The sequence below is a fragment of the Sorex araneus genome, chromosome 6 (genome assembly GCF_027595985.1).
Source record: "Sorex araneus isolate mSorAra2 chromosome 6, mSorAra2.pri, whole genome shotgun sequence".
Classification (NCBI taxonomy): Eukaryota; Metazoa; Chordata; class Mammalia; order Eulipotyphla; family Soricidae; genus Sorex; species Sorex araneus.
In genome coordinates, this window is record NC_073307.1 from 116757475 (window position 1) to 116775299 (window position 17825).

Genomic DNA, 17825 nt, shown 5'->3' on the forward strand with positions numbered 1-17825 from the left:
GCCAAACTCATATTCTTTAGCTTCCGGTAACAGAAACAGCAATTGAGTTCTGTAAGGGCACTGCCTGGACAGGGCAGACTTTGAAAGCTGGTGGATATAGCTTGAGATTTTGGTTGGCTTAGAGAAACATATTTGAGCCTCAGTTGTCTTTTCTGTAAAGCAGGGATAATAAATCATTGTAATTCCCTTTTCACAAACGCAAAACATATATTGTATTATGAGCACTTGATATGGGCATGGTACATAGAAGTAGTGCATAAACTGGGCCCATATCAAGTGCTCAGTAGGAAGCTGAAGTTAAAAAAAATGGCGTGTAGGAGTGGCCAAAACACTTTCTTCCCTTTAAAGCCATTTGTAGATTGATGAAAGCCACAACCTGAAGTGGATAGGACAAAGTGGCTGCCATGCCATTAGCTATGCCCACTTCACAGATTACTCCCCGTTATTAGCCTCCAGGGGGATTAGTGGGCTAACACTCCTGAGGCTGTCCAGAGTGTAGGATCAATCTCTTACCTTATTACACTGGAGAGTTTAATTAACAGAAAACGTTAAGGAGTTCATGTGTCAATGTGAGCAGGATGAGAAATGAGATTAGAGATGGCTGGGTAACAGGATGAAGTTTCTAGTGCTATATAGTGTTTAGTGCTACTAAAATGTTTCCACTGCTACCTCTTGGAGCAGAGGGTCAGAGCAAGAGAAAGGCTTTGTCCTGGTCTGACACGCATGTGTAGGTCAATTGTAAGGTAGAGTCGGAGCCGTTGTGGGCTTCCCAACACCACCATTTGTTCAGGTGAAGCTCTTCACTAATATGTGAATGAAGGATAGGCAGTGACTATTCTACTCCTATGCACAGAGATCTGACACACAGAAAGCCTGTGCCAGTGTAGCTCAGGGAGGCCTTCAGAAACACATCAAAAGTTGAGTGATGGAGAAATAAGAGATTTGAGCAAGATCGAAGAACAAACACTTCTGTGGTCCTAATGATCTGGGGTTTCATTTTGTGCCTTAGTGAGGTGGGGCTGGAGCGAATAGCCCAACCATACTGTAAATTATTTAGAGCTTTTGCATTAACAATTATGCTTCTATGAACTGTTTGGTAAACAGTTTATAGTTCTGTATAGCAAAGATCAAGTCATTCACAATTAATCTGTGTGTTGAATTTACAAAATTCTTCATGTGAAGGCTTCTAGGTTGGGCTGTTGCCAGGCGCAGAGGTTAGGTGGAGCCCACTGACCTCTGGGGACAGACTCTCAGAGCATTGCAGAGGAATGAGTATTTACTTAGAACAGAATCCAGTGTTTGCAGTGGCTTTCAAGGTCACACATGATCCTTTGCACATTTTTTTCTCTAACTCATCTCCTACTCATCTTTTCCTTGCTCCCTCCACACCTGCCATGATTACTCCTGACTGTGGTGAACCCCTTTGGCTCTCTTCCATAAAAAGTCTTGTTCTCTCTTCCCTCTTCTTTCCCTGGAGTGTGTAGCACCCCTTTCAGTAGAACTGCTTCTGTCACTCTCCTTAAAGAAAGTGTTGGGGGGCTGGAATGATAGCACAGCGGGTAGGGCGTTTGCCTTACACATGGCCAACCCGGGTTCAATTCCCAGCAAGCACCCCATATGCTCCTCTGAGCACTGCCAGGGGAGGTTCCTGAGTGCAGAACCAGGAGTGACCCCTCTGCATCACAAAGTGTGACCCAAAGAGCAAAAAAAAAGTGTTGGTTCAGTTCTTACCTTCTCAATAATAAATACACACATGCGCATACACACACACACAAACACAACTTTCTTAAAATAGCAGTTACCTTCCTGTCTCCCATATGAATGATTGCTTCTTATTCTAACTCTGCTTCTATGAAAATTACCTGCTTTGAACATGCTTTACACTGTTTTGACTAGGATTACCTGGAAACTGCTGTTTAGCGTTTTCAACATTACTAAACAAGTTAGAAGGCTTTATGTCTATTACTGGTACAATAACAGAAATGGGAATTAGTACTTCCTCTAGGAAGTACGTCCCCTGGGAACTCAGATCTCTCTCCAGCTACTTATCCAAAGTTTAAGTGAGCGTAGATTCCCACACTTCACTAGAAAATCATTTAATGACACTTCAGGCCAGATTCTTTGAACGGGGACAGTGCTTGCTAAAAGTATACGCTCTATCTCACCAGAGAATTGCTTCATGGAATCCAGAATGTTTGAAAAATTATAAAAAAGGTCTTCCTAGTTACTAACATATATAAGACTGGAGGATCCAACAAATGTTATCATTACTGGTGCCTTTTGTGTATGATATTCTTTTTCCCTGTGACTTAGCACTTTTTTTTTGGACCCAGTTTTGTCCAAACTTTTAAACTAAACACAATATTATTTTTTCAGTGGTTTATATGAATATTAAACATGTAGGGTGAGAAAAACAAGACATCTTGAGCAAACCAGATATTTTACTCTATCTGTGGGTGGTCCAAACTTGTTATTATCCCATTTTACAGATGGGAATATTACCCTTACTTCCACCCTGGTTAGAGTCTGGTCCTAACTGGGGTCTGTCTCCTTGTGTCATTTTAAAATTTTTCCATTTTTTTATTGATATTCTGTGGTTTACAATGCTTTTAATGGTGATTTTTTTTTCATGTACATAATTCCCAGACCACACGTTGTTAATGGGCCTCAGCAATTTGCCCCTGAATGGGGTTAAGAGGAAGTGGGGATCTCTGCTTTGTTTATTCTTCTCAGTGTGTTTGGTTTTGCAGTTCAGGAAGAAGCAGAAGGTATTTAGAAAATTTTCACTTTAAGATCTTTCTTAAAACCAGATTCTGCTTTCCGGGACCCGATGCCCATACTCATTTCAGAGACCAGTCCCCACCCTGGCAGATAGCTCACTCGGGAGTGGCGCATTCTGCCTTCTGCAGGCAGGTAGCAGTTGCATCTTGGCAACCGCAGAGATCCTCATCTACCTCTTCCCGAGAGCTAGACTCCGTGGCTTATAGCTTCCCTTCATCTCCCATTGTCTTATTGCTCATGGCCTGGAGTAAGGGTCCTTCCGGGGCCTCATGGGAAGCCTCACCCTTTTTGCTCTCTGCTCCTCTACTTTCTTTCTATTTAGAGGTAGGTGGAGTGAGTGAGAAGCAGTAAAGCACAGAGGTCCAGAGAACACCCTGGTACCAAAGAGATTAGGGTTACCAGCTCCGGGTGACTTTGTTTCTCTGCATCTCAATTTCCTCATCTGTAAAATGGAGATGATATGAAGACCTCGCTCCACAGATGCCGCCATGACTATTGTGACTATCAGAGGGATAAGGCGCTGCCTGTGGGGTTAGGGGGCAGCATAGGGAACTGGCATTGCTCTCAGCCTCTCTTTTGCAGGTGCTGGCTTTTTGCAGCCACCATTTATTTTTATTTTTCCACCGGTTGGTGAGAAGGCTTCTAGGAGTCTTTCTCTTTTATAAAATAAATGAAAGTTTGAAGAGATCAAGAGATTGCTTCCAAAGACCAGTAGATGTCTGTTTCTAAGGTCAGGAGAACTGGTTATCCTGGTTGGAGATGAGGCACCTTAGATGCTGGTGATATTGTTTCTTTATCTGGTTCCTGAACACCCAGGTGTAATTGACATGGAAATTCACTGAACCGCAGGTCGATGTTATAATTTGTTCACTGTTATGTGCATATGCTGTTTCAATTAGCATTTCAGGAAAGGGAAAACAAGCAAATGAGAAGCAGTCACAGCTACCTGCTGTAAATCACACAGATGGTTAGGGACAGAGCCACAAGTTTCGACCCCTTAAACCCCATAATCACCTCCACCTTGTTGCAAGCCTTCATGGCCTGAAATTCTTCCAGTGGGAAACTGGGGGACAGAACTCTTAGTCTGACATCTTGATTCCATATCCTTTCCCATTATCTAGTTATTTTATGAGCCAAAAAAAAAAAAAAAACTTGAGATTTCCAGAAAGTTCCACAGATACTGCAAAGTTTCCATCAACTGACACTTTTCCTGACGGCGCCTTTCTTCCATAAGTGTGACATGTTTATCACAATCAAGGAACCAATATGATTCCATGATCATCAACTAAGCTCCAGGTTTTATTTAGATTTTACAATTTTGGGGTTGGGGACTCCCAAACTGTGCTCAGAGTGCCTGGTGGTACTTGACCAACTGAGTCTGGTGGTTCACTATTCAAGCCCAAATATGTGATATTCTCTGGCCTACCTGTGTTGGGGTTCACCATGGTCACAGCCAGTGGTGCACGGGCCTGGGGTAGAATGTGGGACGGCGGTGCTATAGGAACGGAATGTGGAACACAAGCTGTGCATGCTCCAGCCCTTTGGGCTATCTCTCTTGGGCCTTTCTCCTAATATTATTATTTTATTTTATTTTTTTAGTTTTGGTGTATATTCAGCAGGGCTCAGGGCTTGCTTTATCCTGCCTCCCTCTCCTCTCCCCCACCCCCCTGCAATCTACCCACTTTATTTAACACTGTGGTTTACAAATTTGTTCATGAGAATTGGTTACAGGTATTCATATTCCAACACCAATCCCACTACCATTTATCACCTTCCCTGGGCCATTGTCTCCATTTTCCCAACCATCCCTCAAGCCTGTCCCCTTGAGCAGGGCAGGGCTTACTTTTGCCTCTGTTCTCAAGGTTCATTCCTGGCCGAGTTCTAGAAACAGTATGGAGTGCTGGGATCAAACCTGGGTCAACTCCCTGAAAGGCAGGCTGCTTGCCCACTGTGCTAGCTCTTGGACCCCCTTGCCTGCTACTTTCAATCATCTTTTCCCTTTTTTTCCTTTTCCCTTTTTTTTCCCCTCTGATATGTGACAGTTTTTCAATCTTCTCATCCTGGGGACTTGAATGCTGGTCAGGTGCTTTGTAGAATGTTCTGTATTTCTGGGTGATTTTTTCAGGATGAAACTGTGAGACTGCATTGGAGGGTGGGGAGGGAAGAGTGGGACAGAGAAATGTCCTATTTGTCACATAAGATCAGGAGCCCCTGATATCAATCAATCTTGTCAGTGGAGGCTTTCAGTGCATCTCCTGGTTAAAGTGTTGTTTTTCAAGTTTTTCCACAGTAAAGTTAACTTTCCCACTTCTTTTCTATATTATTTTCTTGAAATTGAATCGTGACTGGCGCCCCCACTTACCTTCCACCCCGTTGTTTTTAATCATCCAGTTTATCTGACTCAAGACCTGCGAAAGCACACATTGATCTCAGCATTTACGTAGGTGGAGATGCGTAAGCGCTCAGCCAGACACCCAGACAGGAGCGTGCAGCTAATACAGAGACACTTAGATGAGTTCATAACCACAGACAGAGATGCTCGGCGACCCCGATACACAGAGCCAGGAGAAAAATCAATAGTTTTGTCATTGCATTTCCCTTACCAGCAGAGTGATCAATCAACTAGGATTTTAATTAACATGGCTTTAGGAAAAATGAAACAACCCACTGTCTTTGCAATTCTTAAGGATATCAAGAGCAAGAACTGATTTTTGTCTCCATGCAATTTGGGTGTAAAAAAGGATAGAGAGGGTGATAAAAATGTGTGCCTGGAGTCTCCACAGCATTTGGGCGACCCTCCCTCCTTTTCTCTCCTTTTCTGATTTTTTTGTGCCTGTTTTCCATTCAAAATAGTCAGGGAGTGTAAGTGGCTCCATCCTGCGGATCTTTGGGGTCTTACACAGAGACGCTCTGAGTCACCCCAGCTCCATAGCTTTTCTTTGTGCAGGGGGGATCTAATCTAGCAATTTTTTTAATCCTCTAGTTTCACCCTGTGACTGTGCCCTGTCACCCTTCACTAGTTTCTCAGAGCTCCCGACACAGATGCCAAACCTACTACTCATTCAGCACTGCTTAATATCAGGGTCCTGGTCCATTGTGCTGTTTTCCCTTTCACAGGCCCCTCTTTTCCAGGATGCATAACTATAACCCAGCTGATTTACACATCGTCTCCCCGGCCTCTGAACACATTCCCACTGTCTTCACATACTCATTACCCACCCCCAACATTAAAACCACATTCTTCAAGCACCTTCCTCTGATCTCCTTGTGTGAGAGACAGCTTCCTTCTCTGGATTCCCTAGATTCGCTTTGTCTAAGGGCATATATTCACATATCTCTCCATAGTTGTGAATTTTTTTAGAAAAGTTTGTTTTGTTTACAAGGTATGGAAATTGGGCCAGAGTGATAGTACAGCAGATAGGATGATTGCCTTGCATGGGCCTTCCTGGGTTCAATCCCTGGCATCCCATATGGTTCCCTGAGTCGTTCCCCACTTCCTGCCAGATGTAATTCCTGAGGACAGAGCCAGGAGTAACCTTTGAGCATTGCCACATATGGCCCCAAAACAAAATAAAGCAAAACAAAAAGATATGATATGAGAATTGACTAGGGTTTATTTCCAATTTTTCCCAAATGACTTTGGAGATTTTTATGAAATATCAAAATTGTTAATATGAATATTACCAGGTCCCACAACTTCATTTTTAAACCCTCAGTTCTATTTCACAATTTGAGGGTGAAGAATTGGATGGACTCCTTAGTTCTGGAACTGGCCAACCTGGATCAACCCTCATCTGTGACTGGGAAATATTCATATGTCATAGATACGGCCTCTGGGGTTTTCACCCCTATGTTTGGGGGAAATGAGGCATTTATGGATGAGAGGAAAGTGGAAGCCTAGGTTCCACTCTGTCACTAATGTAAGGCAACTTTGCTATCGACAGAAGAATGGGGAAGAAATAAACAACAGATACTCATTGCAAAGTGTTAATGGAGTAAGTGAGTCAGTAAGTGAGCAATGTTTATCTGTCATCTCTTGAATTCAACTAAGCTAGATTTGTATATCTCAAACATGCCTATTAAGTTTGTCCACCCTCCACATCCTCTTTCCAACTGTTAATTCTGCATATTATCTGGTAGCCTGAGTAGTGGAGGCACATAAAATCTTCTGCAGGGACTGTCAAGCAGATAGTCTCTCATTGACATGTATTTATAAAGTAACTGGTCAGTGTCAACACTCAGGACTTGTAGAATTCAGATGAACACAATAATCCAAGAGGATACTATTAGATTCCAACCGAGGATGCATTGAAAGTGTGGGGGCTCTGGAAAGAAGCTGACAGACTCTGGCTGAAGTTTTACAAAGAAAGTAACATCAAGGCTAGGAAGAGCTTGCCATGTAGAGAAATAAAAGGCTGACTCTTGAATAATAGAGAACTGTGCAATAGAGAATCTGTGCAAGACTGCAAGAGGCTATGACAGAGAGTAATATAAAAAATGAGTGTGCCTGGAATGCCTTTATGGCTAAGACACTAGCATTGGGAGAGAGAGACATTAAGGGAAGTCAGTGTGAAGAGAGGCTTGGGTCTGATCATGGGGGCCTCTATCTCCATGCCTCAGGAATTCTGGTTTACGCATGGCTCATTTCTCTAGGAAACTCCAAGATCTCATGCAGGGGAACAAAAATTTCTATATAGAAGGCTCTCCTACATTTTGGGGAAATGAAAAACATTGCCTTTTAGAGGAACCAATATGGCAATATGTAATAAATTGTAATTCTATTCCTGGGGATCTATATCATAGAACAGAGCTAACTGCTATGTCAGGGCACGGTATAATATTGTTTATAATGTCTGACAACTGAAAACAAAGTTATTTTCCTACAATGGGACAGATGGATGAATAAATTGTGCTAGATTCACAGTATGAGATATTTTCCAGACATTGGAAAGAATTTTTAAAGGACTCCACTGGATAACTGAAAGAGTTTCTCTGTTGAGAAATAAAATGCAGCAAAATGTATGCATTATAATCACATTTGTATAAACAATGATGATTCAGATAACCCTGAGGATGGAATATGTATTTAGCATAAGTTTATATGAAAATGTAGGCCTATGGAAGAAAATATGGAATGATGCTAAATTATCATGAGTTGGTTGTGATAGGGAAGCAAGGAGAAGTAATAAAACACAAATTACATACAGAAGGTACATATTATGGTATCCCACTCATGTAAGGTTGAGTAAAGATGAAGAATAGGGCACTGAGATTTGAAGTGACACAAACACTCTCTCTGTACACGTATTTAAATTCTTTACAAAATAAGGAAAAGGGAGGAAGAAAGCATTCTAGCAAGGTTTATTTATTTTTTTGTTTTTAATGATTTAAGAGACAATTCCAAGTGTAAATTCCCACAGTTAAATACTTTAAGTCATATAGGCCAAGACCTAAAATTACTCCAGTGAATTATTAGTGGCAGGCAGATGGTTGTAAGATGCAGGTAAGACTCGGGTTCAATGTTTCATTAATTATTTACTATTAATGAATTGTTTTTGACTAAGCTAATCTTAGAGTGTACTTTATTTCATTAAAATCTTAAGATTCAGTCTATGCTCTCATACTGTTGTGTTAAATAGACTTAGTTTTGTTTCATTACAAAGTTATATCCATACTCATGAGAGAAAATGTGAAAATTAGAGAAAAATTGAAGAAAAGATTTTGTTTCTCCACTCATAATGCACCATTAGCATTTTAATGCAATTCCTTCAAAAATTTTTTCTAGACAGAGATTCTGATGTAATTATAATAATAGAGTGTTTATATTTTTGCATACTTCTTTCCCTCGCTCTATCTGCCCACACATATTTCTTTACAGTAAATCTTTGTAAAGCACAATTTAAAATAAATACACACTAAAGAACCATATGGCAGGAACATGATTCATTCAACTTAACTGCGTTTTCTTCTACTTGGAAAAATCATTTATTTGCTCCATTGCCTGACTTTATTACTTGTTTTTCTGGTCATCTTCCCCTAACACTTCTGTGCCTCAGTCTTTCTATCTATATAATGGACAGAGTAAAAAACAAAACAAAACAAAACAAAAAACGAAGATATAAACCCAGAAAGTGATGAGTAGAGGTGTGTAGCGCATCTTCCAGGATCTTAAATGGAAGTCCATGGATTTGGGCCACATCTGGCCGTGCTCAGGGCTTACAGCTTGCTCTGTGCTCAGGAGCATTACTGGCTAAGCTCAGGGGACCATAGGCTGTTCCAGGGATCAGGCATATAAAAAGCAAGCACTTGACTCAGCGCGCTATCTTCCAGGCCCGGGCTGTGGGGTTTTGACAGCGTCCTGCTTCTATTTCCTGGCCGCAGGCTGCACCTGATGCAGGTGGATTCTGTGCAGCGCTGGATGGAGGATCTGAAGCTCATGACTGAGTGTGAGTGCATGTGTGTCCTGCAGGCGAAGCCCATCAGTCTGGAAGAAGACGCCCACGGTGACCTCATCTTGGCGGGTGGTCCCAGTCCTGGAGACCCCCTGCAACTGCTGCTGAAGCGGGGCTGGGTCATCAGCACCGAACTGCGCAGGATCGGGCAGAAGCTGGCGCAGGAGCGCTGGGCACGCGTGCACAGCATGAGCGTGCGACTCACGTGTCACGCGCGTTCCATGGTCAGCGAGTACAGCGCCGGCAGCAGGAGCACCTCGCAGGAGATGGGCCAGGTATGCACCGGGCTGAAGGGGGTGAGGCTGGTGCGGAATTCAAACATTTCTTGTTCCGGGCACGGCAATAAAGCAGGAAAGACAGCGAGACGCTTTATGGAACACTTCCTATGGGTTAATGGGTGTAGCAGCAGCTGAATACACTTAACCTGAGACATACAAGAACCATCGAGAAGCTCCGTAATGGCTCACTATAAACACTGTCGTGCAAGACTGTCTGTTCACTTGAAGACTCTGCTGTGTGTGCCCCAGACAAGTTACTTGCCTTCTCTGTGCCCCAAGTCCAACATCCAAATGAGACCAGTCTGACTTTCCTAGATGTTTTGTGAAGAGTCGTTAGTATGTGTCACACAATGAAAACAGTTCATTAGAGACAGGAGGGAGTATTATTGCCCCCTCTTCTTATTTTATAGCTTTATTTCACTTCTCATTGGTAGAATTTAGACATTATTTTGTTTTATTTCTCTATTTTATCATTTATATTTTGTTATTTAATTTTTATGAGAGTTAACGTAATAGGGTTGCAGGTGTCAAACAGCCTACGTAACTTGTCCAAAATTATGCAGAGCGAGTGTTCTGGATCCAAACTAAGCCTGTCTTTCAAAACACCATGAGTTTGCATTTTCTCCTTAAAGACCTGAAGGAACCATCAATAATATTGCCTCACTAAGTTTTCTTTTCCTGGCGTTCATTTTCTACCTTAGCCCCTTACTCTTTCTTCCCTTCAGAGGCAGACAGGTAACTTCCACTCATGTTGCTGCAGCCCAGATCGAATTTTGCCCTTTTCTCTCTGAAATTTTCCAGATGTCTTGGTATTACTCATTGTTTGGTTTGTTTATGTGTTTCCTGTGTTCCCGAAGCTGCTGGTGAGGATTTTTTTTCACCAACCACATCTTTTAGCTTATTGCCTGACTCCCACATCAAATGACTTGATTCTTCATTGTTAAGCCCCAGAGGCCCGGGGCTGCAGTTGGGCCTCAATCAATGTTTACTGAATTCAGTGAGACTATCATTTCCCCAACAGATTGAAAAGCTGTTAATGGAGAAATGCTCGGAACTCTCAGCGGTCACCGAGAGGTAAGCATGGATGGACGGGCTCTGTCAGTCTGTGCTCAGGCCGGGGACAGGATGCCCTCCAGCAGGAGAGGGGCCATAGGAAGCCTTCTGGTGATGGAGGTCTAACTCCTGCAGGACTTCTCCCAACAGCCTTAGCAGATTCCGGGGTCCACTTTCAGGTGCTAAGGAGACCGTAAGAGGCAGAGGAGAGGCCCAAACATAGGTGGAGAGAGGCTTTCCCAGGCTCCCCGATGTGAAGGGTGACCCATGCACAGCCACCTTTGCACAGTGCACAGAGTTATGATGTCCACTGACAGTCACTCCCACACAGACTTACAAACACAGCCTCACGTTGGAGGAACGCACTCCACGTCCTTCCTGTGTCTCACACGCATCAGCACATCCATGTTTGCACATCCATGAGACACACACGGCACTCACTGCTCATCAATGCACACTTGGGTGCTCCGCTGCCAGGTCCTGGAAGGAAAGCCTGGGATTTAGCAGACCCCTGGGCTCTCCTGTGGTTTGTGATGGTTGGGTTGGGTCACAGATTCTTCTCAGGCCAGGACATGTGAATTGGAGCCTGACCCCGTCCTGTTCATCCTGGCTGGGAAGAAAATCCTCAAAACTCCTTTCTTCACAACACAGACGGCTTTCCCTTAAAGGCTCGCTGACATTCCGTGCTCTTTTTGTATGATCACTTTCTGGGAATGCACTGGAGTCTAGCGGGAGGCACAACTCCTGGCGATACTCAGCAGGCACATCTGATCATATGAAAGTTATTACCCAAGGACAGTAGATACAAGGTCCAGGGGTATTGCCCCATAGCTGGAAGACTGCTTCAGGAGCTGAGGGGAGAAGGCAGATGGAATAGAGAAGGGATCACTAAGAAAACGATGGCTGGAGGAATCAGTTGGGATGGGATATGTGTGCCGGAAGTAGATAATGGACCAAACATGATGACCTCTCAGTGTCTGTGTTGCAAGCCATAATGCCCAAAAGTAGAGAGAGAGTATGGGGAATAGTCTGCCATGGAGGCAGGGGGAGGGTGGGAAAGGGAGGGTATACCGGGATATTGGTGGTGGGGAATGTGCCCTGGTGGAGGGATGGGTGTTTGATCATTGTGAGATTGTAACCCAAACATGAAAGCTTGTAACTATCTCACGGTGATTCAATAAAATTAAAAAAAAATTTTTTAAAAGACAGTTATGCTGGTGATGGGGTGCTATCTGGGCAGCCATGCTGGGGACCACCAGATCCACACCCAGTGGGGCTGGGATGGTGAATGCAGTGCTGAGGAGCCTCACACATGCCTGGCATGTACTCCGGCCCTCTTCATTCTTTCCCCACTCTCTCTACATCCATTCAGAGTGAGTCTAGCAGCAGCAGTATCCTCGGTTAGTCCCCCCACCACCCCCTGCTCTTGCCTCAAGCTACCTTCTGGTGGCCTTTATTCCTAGTGACAGAGAGGGTAGCGAGGTCCCATCTCAGGCTAGAATGGCTCTGAATTCATGGAAGCCACGGGGTGTGTTGATGATGGACTATTCAGTCTCTTACTTCCCAGAGCTGTCGTCTCCATAGGCCCCTTTCACCTCTCTCAGATGCTGCAGGTCCAGTGAAGGCTTTTGTAGTAGCTTTGAGCTGAACCCCTGCCCTTTCCAATGGGCTGGCCTGGCTTCCTCCCCTTCAGGTGCCTGCAGGTGGAGAATGAGCACGTGCTGAAGTCAATGAAGGCCTGTGTGAGTGAGACCCTGAGCACGTTGGGCCAGCACTTTGGCCAACTGCTGGAGCTGGCGCTGACCCGGGAGGTGCAGGTCAGTACTGTCTGGACTGCTGGGAGTGAGCTTTGGTAGGTTTCTGGGGACACACAGGGTTGGGCCATCAGGGGGATGTGCCTTTCTTGGAAGACATCCTCAGACTGTGTGTGTGTGTGTGTGTGTGTGTGTGTGTGTGTGTGTGTGTGTGTGTTTAGCCCAACTCTGGGCTTCCAGATGTGAAAACTGGAGCCCAGAGAGGGGAAGCGACAGCATGGCCCAGGGAGAGCCAGACATCTCCTACATCTTGGTCTAATTGTTTCCCCTACCCAAAGCCACCTCAGTTGAGTTACTGTTCATTAGCTCTCAGTGATCCTAGTGTCCTGTAAGACTTTGTGCTTGTGGAGAGGGACCCATCACTGGAAATCCCAGTTATAGAGAAGATTCTAACAAGGATGTGGAGTCCCATATCTGCTGCAAGACCTGCTTGGTTCCTGAAGCAGTAAGAATTTCAGGCACACAGAAAGCAATTTTCAAACCTTGTTCCCTTAAGGGCTCTCAGTCACGGTCCTCAACCTCACCACCACACTTTGCTCATCTCTGAAATGAAAATTATGCCAGAAGAGAAGCAAGAGGACAGAGCCAACAACATATGGAGGGGCTTAGCACATAGTGTGGGTTAAATGCATGTCATTCTCCTCTCTTGCCTTTTCCTATTTTAAAAGTTTCCCAGAAAAGCAGATTCCATGAGGTTTTCATTATGAAAGGTATTCGCGTCTTATTTATAGCTACAGAAATACTGAGTTACATATTTGCCATTCTTTCCCCATCATCAAATCAAAGCTTTCCACAAACAGTAAGTCCCCTCCCATGTCAACTTCTTTCCAAACTCAGCTGCCTTTTCAAACCCAGAGGTTCCCTTCTCACTTTCCTGCAGACGGGGCTGTTTCTTGCTAGCCTGACCTCGAAGTTAGCTGTGTAACGAAGACTCCAAATGTGTTTCCTGTCCTAGTTCGCACCCAGATTTTTGCCCTACTGTGTTGTCTCACTTGAATCATCAGAAGCTGCCAAAGGATTAAAAGGATGAAGATAATCTCAGCATACTTTCCAGATGAGAAATTAAAATATGTACAACATTTGGTAGGGCCTTTACTCCCATTTTAAAGTTCCTTCAAGGAGAGAATTAAAACAAATGGGCAACATGCTCTCTTAATCCTTAGGAATAATTTAGACTTCCACATTCTTAAGTCCGATACAATTTTCTTCAATTTTCATACTCTGCCCACTGTACAGGATGGTCTCATCTCTGTGAGGGGGGAAGGTAAGCAATTTGTGGGCCATTTGAAAGTCCAGGATATTGAGACAGCAGTGTATTCCTTGTGACTTTTCAACTTTGACTGGTCTTTCCTGACCATCTTTGAAAGGGCCCAAGTAGTAGTATATCGGATACACAATGGTAGGATGCATTCATTATTATCACCTTACACTCACTTTTGCAAAGTTAAAACAGGCCAAATCTCCAATTCTTCAGGCAGGAACTCCAGGAAACACTTTGTCCCAGGAGTGCATCTTTATTGTCAAAGCCTTTAACAGATACTCGTCTATGCTTGACAGAGGGAGGGTGATGGGATGTCTGCTTATTTCAGTTCCCCTTACTCCAAAAAGATTTGTGAGTATGCATCATGGGAGAAAACACTTACCATAGGTTCATTGTAGAGCTATGTTTACCATATAAGGGAGAAAAATGTCTCCTTTTGCAGAGAAGAGCAATTGATACATTTCATCTTACTGCAGAATCAGGCATTTTTAATTCCTTCACAGGCACTCTATTTGCATCCTTTCCCATACAGCATTTTCAGTATTTTAAAATTTCTGGCTCTCTTTGAAATGCTGTATTTCTGCTACCCCAGACAGCACAATCTTGGTTCCTTGAAGGGATTGCCTTCAAACCACTCCACAGGCCTTGTGTGCTACAGGTTACCAAACATTTCCCAGGAGAGATGCAAGCATGGCAAATTTTATGAAAATCACTTGCCAGATCTTCAATTTTAATTTTTTTTTATTTCTTTAAAATGACCTTCCTGTGCTATCGTTCATAGCACAGCAGGTAGGGCGTTTGCCTTGCATGTGGCCAACCCAGGTTTGATTCCTCTGCCCCTCTCGGAGAGCCAGGCAAGCTACCGAAGAGGATCTCACCATACGGCAAAACCTGGCGAGCTACCTGTGATGTATTTGATATGCCAAAAACAGCAACAAGTCTCGCAATTTGTTGTGAGGTGTTACTGGTGCCCACTCGAGCAAATCGATGAACAACAGGAGGACAGTGCAGTGCAGTGCAGTGCAGACGCTCCTGATCTTGTACAGAGTTTCTAATAGTCATCCTATTACTTTCCAGAAGAAAGGTGTACACAATAGATTCTCCTCACTCATCTCAGATCTTAGTATGGCTGACCTGCTGTGTGAAAATCATGGAAAGGAAGAGGGGTGTTAAAGCCAACGAGTCTTTATTCATACAGAATAAACCCTTGGCATATATATATGTGTATGCATATGTGTTGAAAGATGTTAAAAATATGTATTTTGTCCAGTGTTGTGACTATGGTGCGTTTGTGTGCGTGTACACACAGGTGTTCATGGATGTATGCTCATGGGAGACATGGTTACAATTTCTCTTATCCCTTATAATTTATCGTATCCCTTCCATGTCCACTTATTCTAAAATTGTGGGGGCTGGAGCGATAGCATAGTGGGTAGGGCATTTGCCTTTCACGAAGCCGACCCGGGTTCGATTCCCAGCATCCCAATGGTCCCCCAAACACCACCAGGAGAAACTTCTGAGTGCATGAGCCAGGAGTAACTTCTGTGCATCGCTGGGTGTGACCCAAAAACCAAAATAAAATTGTACTTGGCTCTTGAGAAATATTCTCTTTACAGCAAAGGAAAGAAGAGCACTGATAGGGCATATCCAAGAGTAAAATGGGCTTTTTGTGGGGGACATATATTTAAATGTAAGCAATTACTTTCAGCTATATTTTGTACTCATCCCCAGAATATGTCATTAGTTGGAAAGAAAAGTATCTTGGTAGAACCGAAACTATAAAGGTTAATGGTATTGATTATTTAAATGTAACTGGAACATTTTTGAGAATTACCAAAATTTTCATGATGTATTGGAAAAAATCCATAAAGGTTTTACGTAATCTCTTTATCATTTTTGGTACACATTATTTAAGAAACTAGTTAAAATCAACTCTGTTGAAACTTTTATGGATTATTTATACCAGTAATATTTAACTACGGGCCCATGGACTGGTGGCTTAGTGGCAGTCCATAGGTGTGAAAATAATGAGAAATACTAATTGATACTAACGTTTGCTTTCTATTCACAAGACATAAAACTAACTGCTAACAGCTGGACTAATTAGATTTAAGGTGTAAATAACTTGCTCCTTTCTTAATTATAGAGGGGAAATTTGATCATGAGAACATGTAAAAATAATCGAGTATGTTCTTATTTTTAAAAGTTATCTGCCCTGGGGCTGGAGTGATAGCACAGCAGGTAGGGCGTTTGCCTTGCAAGCGGCCGACCGGGGTTCGATTCCCAGCATCCCATATGGTCCCCTGAGCACCGCCAGGAGTGATTCCTGAATGCATGAGCCAGGAGTAACCCCTGTGCATAGCCAGGTGTGACCCAAAAAAGCAAACAAAAAAAAGTTACCTGCCCTTATTTGTTTCCCAAAATGAACACTCATGTTAGATACTAATACATAACTATTCCTGAAGAAACAATTTTTATCAGTCTTATACTTATATTCTTAATTTACACTGCTATATGTTTATTTGCATCACAAAATTTAGTAAACTTTTAATTTTGCCTTATAGAATACAAATATATCAACTTTTATTTTAGGTCTAATTACTTTAATATAAACAATTTCTGGCATGACAGATTATTTTTAAAATTATTTGTCAGTGTTTTGTTAGTATTTCTTAAAATGTATCAAAACAGGCTTAATTGAAAATGAAGTCAGGTCTTTATTTCGAGAAAGTTGGCTTGGTTGACTGAGTTGATTGAAAGAAATGTCTTTGCCAATTAGATTACAGGGTGGGTGCTAATAAATGAAATAAGCAAAAACTCTAAGTTCAGGGTTTTGATAAAACATTTAAAATATGCAACATATTTCATTAATAAATTGTATTGGCAATAAAATTAGTCATATTTTAATTTTCATATTTAAAAAATAATTTGAATAACTTAGGGTACTCTCCATAGAAGAGTAGTCACTGTTGCTGTCACTGTCATCCCATTGGTCATTGATTTGCTCAAGCGGGCACCAGTAACATCTCCACGTGAGACTTGTTGTTACTGTTTTTGACATAGTGAATATGCCACGGGTAGCTTGCCAGAAGAGCAGTAGGTATAATTAATAGTTATTTGAAAAGTCTTGGTAGAGTTACTTTGGAATTCTTTCCCAAAATTGAGAGAGTGAATGAATGATTCTAATGATTCAATAACAAATGATTTAACAACTCAAGTATCTCCTTATTATTTTCTTAAAAAGTTTAGAAGACTTATCAGCTGGAAAAAATATATTGTTTGTTAGTAGTGATCTATAGTAATTCCACAAAATTACATAATTTAAAGGGTTGAGCAATGAGACTACCCAGATTGGCTCTATACTTGTCATTCTTCTCTTTTATGGGCACAAGAAAAGCATTAAGTATTTTAATATTCAATCATGGATACATGAATGAATTAGAAAGCTTTAAAATTTAAATTCTCATGAATCATGGTTATGTATCAAAACAATAACCTAGTGATTTTTTACTATTATGCTAACTTAACTTTTTTAGAGTTTTTTAATTAAAGAACTGTGATTTACAAAGTTATTTATAGCTGAGTTTTAAATATATAATATTTCAACACCAATTCAATCTCAACTTATCTCCACCAGTGTTCCAATATTTCCTTCCCACCCCAACTTCTGCCCAGTCCCTACCTGTTAACTTGACAGGCACATTACAAAGTTCCAGTGGTTGTGGTTGTATCTTAGATCTCATGTTTTCAGTGTTGTTGAGTTTTGGGTATGTGGCTGTACCACTCACCCAGATCTCCAGTGTAACTAAAACCCTGATGCCTGCTCACCTATTCTCTTCTTTCACCCTTGATTTCTTTCTTTCCTTGTCCTTCTCCTCTCTAAACTACTGGGATCAAGGGTAACCCAAGTATCCCCCCCACCTTTACTATGATACATTTAGGAGGAGGTAACTTTTAAAATTTTGAATTCTTACAGTCATAGGAAAATAATATAAAATTTCAAATTACAATGTTCAGTATAAAGATAATTAATAAAACACTTATATTACATTAAGTAAAAATTATAAAAGAGAATTGGAATGCAATTATAGGTTTAAAGGATTATAAAATATACAAAATAAAAGAAAGATTAATCATTTATTTATAAATGGATGATGATGGTATGAAGTTGTTTGGTATTTAATTT

The 17825-nt window shown here is 42.1% G+C and overlaps 1 protein-coding gene across 6 annotated transcripts in view; it reads left to right on the forward strand.

Annotated features, from left to right (window-relative positions):
* INSC (INSC spindle orientation adaptor protein) overlaps positions 1-17825 on the forward strand; it is a 136993-nt gene that overhangs the window by 66609 nt on the left and 52559 nt on the right. For all 6 annotated transcript variants that reach the window (XM_055143404.1, XM_055143406.1, XM_004613575.2 and 3 more), the window contains 3 exons: positions 9163-9508; positions 10533-10585; positions 12258-12381. In XM_055143404.1, coding sequence (XP_054999379.1) covers positions 9163-9508; positions 10533-10585; positions 12258-12381 — 523 coding nt within the window. The remainder of the gene's footprint in view (positions 1-9162; positions 9509-10532; positions 10586-12257; positions 12382-17825) is intronic.